The 5,073-nt window shown below is 41.4% G+C and overlaps 1 protein-coding gene across 1 annotated transcript; it reads left to right on the top strand.

Moving 5' to 3' along the window:
- The first annotated feature begins 3,679 nt into the window (after nucleotides 1-3,679).
- LOC118553244 (olfactory receptor 7D2) lies at nucleotides 3,680-5,073 on the top strand. Its single transcript, XM_036120236.2, has one exon. It carries the CDS (start codon nucleotides 3,688-3,690, stop codon nucleotides 4,648-4,650), a length of 963 nt encoding a protein of 320 aa, XP_035976129.2. The 5' UTR covers nucleotides 3,680-3,687; the 3' UTR covers nucleotides 4,651-5,073.

Genomic DNA, 5,073 nt, shown 5'->3' with positions numbered 1-5,073 from the left:
CAGAAATCGGTTTCAGCAAGTCCTCCAGGTGATTCTAATGCATGCAATAATTGAAGAATCTCTGTCCAGCAGGATATCTCCTTCTTCACCCCACCGCCATCATGACTTGGTTTCTACCGGGTTGTACATACTCTGTGATTCACGAAATATGTACTAAATGCCCACTCCATGCCAGGTGTTATCTATGTCGTCATTGCAATTGTGAATAGACCTTTCTCTCTTATCTTTCCTAATGATTGTTTACAGATCCATAAGAAGCTAATGACACTGATTCGTTCTAACAGCAGCGGGCAATCACATCAGCAGCTGATAGCGACCAGATTTGCTTTTGATTTCCTAATATTGTATCTCATTCACTTTTCTGTCTTATGGCATTTCTTTTTAATTATCGGAAACAGTGTTAAATAATTATAATAGCAGGCATCATTACCTCTTTCTGCTTTTTGTCTCCTTGTTTTGTTTTTTAGGGTTTAATAATGGGTCTTGGATTAACCCTTGCTTTAACATAGCTATTCTTTATCACCTTTTGGCAGTATCCTTCGATTCCATGTGACTAAAATTTTACTCTGTTCCCTTCCCATCGGTAACTTTTAGATTTTATTAAATGTATTTTGATTTGTTTGGAAGCTGTGTTATTTTCTGCATCGATTGATTCATGCTTCATTTTACTCCTTGTTCAGTTTGTTGCTTCTATAGTCAGAGATCAAGCTGTAGATTTCTGGTTTGTAATATATGGGATCATTTTTGGTTTCAGTCTTTATTCCACTTTCCATGCTCTTCGAGTACAAAGCATGGGAGATATGAGGAAAAGTAAATTTTGTAACTTGTGATCTGAACTTGTGTCGTTTATGATTCAGTGGTAAGAGGGACAGATATTAATCAAATAATTCCACAAGTAAATGTGAATATAGTTATGATTTGTGCAGTGAAGAAAAATGCAGGAGACTATAAAGGCATGGATTAGAGGACTACACTTGGTGGGCAGGGAGGGCTCAGGAAAGGCTCCTCTGAAGAAGTGATGTTTCATCTGAGAAACAAGGACAGGAATGATCACGGAGAAGACAAAGGCATGCAAGAGCCCCAGCAGGGAGGGCAGTACTTCACAGGCATGGCTGGGGGAAGAATCACAGCATTTTTAGAATTCCTACAAAGGCCAAAGTGTTGGTGCTTCGAAAGTGAAAGGCTGGTGGAGGGGCCACTGGGTGGCTCAGTCATTAAGCGTCTGCCTTCAACTCAGGTCATGATCCCAGGGTCCTGGGATCGAGCCCTGCATGTCTGCCTTCAACTCAGGTCATGACCCCAGGGTCCTGGGATCGAGCCCCACATCGGGCTCCCTGCTCAGCAGGAAGCCTGCTTCTCCCTCTCCTACTCCCCTTGCTTGTGTTCCCTCTCTTGCTGCGTCTCTCTCTGTCAAATAAATAAAATCTTAAAAAAAAAAAAAAGAAAAGAAAGGCTGGTGTAGTCCTTAATAAGACTGGGAAGTCAGAAGGAACCAGCATATGCAGGCAAGCATGGAAAGGATGTTAAAAGAAAGAAAAACCTCAGACCAATCTCCCTTGTGGACACTGAGGCAGATATCCTCAGATGAAAACCCCTTCCAGAGATTTGTGATTGCTTCTGCCTGACACCTAGAATACAATTCATCCAGGACCACTTTAGACTAATTCCTCTGGCTGAGTTTTCTAGGGGAGTGTGAATGTAGGCTCTAAATCTGTGAGTGGTCACCTCACCTGCAGTGTTCTTAGAAGTTTGACTCTTTCCTGACAACAATCTATCCAACCATGGATAGATTTTCTTCTTCTTTTTTTTTTCGACTGGGCATTGTGTGAAAATGCTACTTTTTAACTTTTAATTTTGACCTCATTTCAGATTTACAGAAAAGTTGGAAGAACAATATAAATAGCTCCTATGTATATCCTTTACCAGATCCCCCAGATGTTAAATTTTACCATCTTTACTTTTTTCTTCATCCACTTTTCTCTCTTCCTTTTCTTCGTGTGTGTTTTCAGAACCATTTACAAGTAAGTTACACTGCAAATATGGTACCTCTTTACCTCTAACTCTTTGGTATTCCCTAAAAACAAGGACATTTTCCTCACATAACCACAGCACAATGATCAAAATCAAGATAGTAACATTGATATAATACTACTATCAAAATTACAGAACTCATTCCTATTTTGACATGTATCCTAACAATGTCATCTATAGCAAAAGAAGATCCAGGATCATGCATTTCATTCAGTTGACATGTCTCTTAAGCTTCCTTTCATCTGGAACAGTTCCTAGACTCTCTTTGTATATGATGACATTGGCATTTTTGAAGGGCACAGGTCAGAAATTGTGTAGAATGTGCCTCATTTTGAGTTTGTCTGATGCTCCCTAGTCTTTAGATTGAAGTCCTGCATCTTTGGCAGGAATCTCACAGAAGTAACATTGGGTCCTTTCCAGCGCCTCCTACCAGGAGGTACATGATGTTGATGTGTCCCATTTTGAAGCTCCATGACCATCCAACAGGACTGTTATAAAACGGATGCTTAAGATAGGTGATTAGGATAAAAACAGAGAGGGAGGAGCGCCTGGGTGGCTCAGTCGTTAAGCGACTGCTTTCAGCTCAGATCATGATCCCAGGGTCCTGGGATCGAGCCCTACATCGTGCTCCCTGCTCTGCAGGAAGTCTGCTTCTCCCTCTCCCACTCCCCCTGCTTGTGTTCCCTCTCTCGCTGTCTCTCTCTCTGTCAAATAAATAAATAAAATCTTAAAAAAAAAAAAAACAGAGAGGGAGGCAAACCATGAGTCTCTTAACTCTAGGAAACAAACTGAGGGTTGCTGGAAGGGAGGTGGGTCGGGGGATGGGGTAATTGAGGGATGGGCATTAAGGAGTGGACTTGATGTAATGAGTACTGGGTGTTACATGATGCAGATGAATCACTAAATTCTACCCCTGAAACTAATAATATATGTTAACTAAATTGAATTTAAATTAAAAAAAAATTTTAGAAGATAGGTAATTAGGAATTCTAGACTCCATTCTGTAGGATTCCATTTTACTTCTGTTGTTATAAAATGGATTTTTTTTTTCAGTTTTTGGAGGGTTTTTTTTGTTTTTATTTAAATTCCAGTTAGTTAACATACAGTGTAATATTAGTTTCAGCTGTATAATTTAGTGATTCAACACTTTCTTTTTTTTTAAGATTTTGTTTATTTATTTGACAGAGAGAGAGAGAGAGAGAGCAAAAGCAGGGGGAGCAGCAGAGAGAGAGGGAGAAGCAGGCTCCCCGCTGAGTAGGGAGCCCAGTGCAGGGCTCAATCCCAGGACTCTGGGATCATGACCTGAGCCAAAGGCAGATGCTTAACCGACTGAGCCACCCAGGCACCCTGGTTTTCCTCTCTTTTTCCACTATGATTGTTTGTTTTGTTTCTTAAATTCCACATATGAGTGAAATCATATGGTATTTGTCCTTCTCTGGCTGACTTATTTTGCCTAAGATGGGTGGTTGGCATAAAAGACTCCATTTTTTCAGATTTCACTTATAAGTGAAAGGAGACCCAACACTTAGACACGATGACTGACTTCACAAATAACTTGAGTGAAAAGCATGGTCAATATTTTTGTTACATGGAGTGTGCCAGTTTGCTGCTAATTCATGTTGCTCTTGTCTCTACCTTCATAGATATATCAGGTACATGGAAGCAGGAAACCGAACAGAAGTTTTAGAGTTCATCCTCCTTGGGGTCTCTGAGGATCCAGAATTACAGCCCTTCATATTTGGGCTATTCCTGTCCATGTTCCTGGTCACTGTGCTCGGGAACCTGCTCATCATCCTGGCCATCTGCTCTGAGCCCCACCTCCACACCCCCATGTACTTCTTCCTCTCCAACCTGTCCTTGGTTGACATCTGTTTCAGCACCACCATAGTGCCCAAGATGCTGGTGAACATCCATACAGAGAACAAAGCCATCTCCTATATGGACTGCCTCACGCAGGTCTATTTTTCCATGTTTTTTCCTATCCTGGACACTCTACTCCTGACTATAATGGCCTATGACCGGTTTGTGGCCATCTGCCGCCCCCTGCACTACACGGTCATCATGAACCCACGCCTCTGTGGCCTGCTGGTTTTTGTGACCTGGTTCGTTGGTGTCATGACATCTCTTCTTCACATCTCTCTGATGATGCATCTGAGCTTCTGCCAAGATCTTGAAATTCCACATTTCTTCTGTGAACTGACACAGATTCTCAAGTTGGCCTGCTCTGATACCTTCCTGAACAGCGCATTGATATATTTTATGACTGGTGTGCTGGGTGTTTTTCCCCTTGTTGGGATCCTTTTCTCCTACTCACAGATTGCTTCATCGATAAGGAAGGTGCCTTCATCGGGGGGAAAGCAAAAAGCATTTTCCACCTGTGGGTCTCACCTCTCAGTGGTTTCTTTATTTTATGGAACAGGTGTTGGGGTCTACTTCACTTCTGCAGTAACTCACTCCCCCCAGAAAGTCTCAGTGGCTTCAGTAATGTATACTGTGGTCACCCCCATGCTGAACCCCTTCATCTACAGCCTGAGGAACAAGGATGTGAAGGGGGCTCTGCGAAGGCTTCTCAGTAGAGCAACCTCTCGTCTGTCATGGATCTCTTGGCCCCAGGACTAAGAAGTTTTATGGATCCCAAAGGCAAAAATTTTGATTCTAAAGTTTATTCTTGAATCTTGTAAACCCTCTTTCACCTAATCCTGAAGGAGCTATGACTGCACTCCCCTAGTTTTTACACACTTTTAAACAACTAATTTCCACATAATTTATCTGATGATCTTTCTGCCCTATCTGTTGTCCAAAAAGTATGTCCTTGATCTTTCTTACTTCCTCACTGGTGAGTTCTAACTTGGATTTGGAGCATTTACTTTAGCCTTGTTATCTCAAATGTTGGTGGAGAATGCTTAAACTATTGATCGTTCACCTTAACTTATTTCTATGTGTTTTGTTGTAGGTTTGTGTTCTTCATGTGCATGTATTACCAACAGTGTTTTGGGGTTTTTTTACTGGATAAAATATGATTAAAATACATAATAAAATACA

The sequence above is a fragment of the Halichoerus grypus genome, chromosome 1 (assembly GCF_964656455.1).
Source record: "Halichoerus grypus chromosome 1, mHalGry1.hap1.1, whole genome shotgun sequence".
Classification (NCBI taxonomy): domain Eukaryota; kingdom Metazoa; phylum Chordata; class Mammalia; order Carnivora; family Phocidae; genus Halichoerus; species Halichoerus grypus.
The sequence above is the reverse complement of the archived record's forward strand: the minus strand, read 5'-3'. Positions and strand labels throughout refer to the sequence as shown.

What these genes read in the sequence shown, in the direction of transcription:
- LOC118553244 (XM_036120236.2), top strand. Translation starts at nt 3,688, where the DNA reads ATGGAAGCAGGAAACCGAACAGAAGTTTTAGAGTTCATCCTCCTTGGG.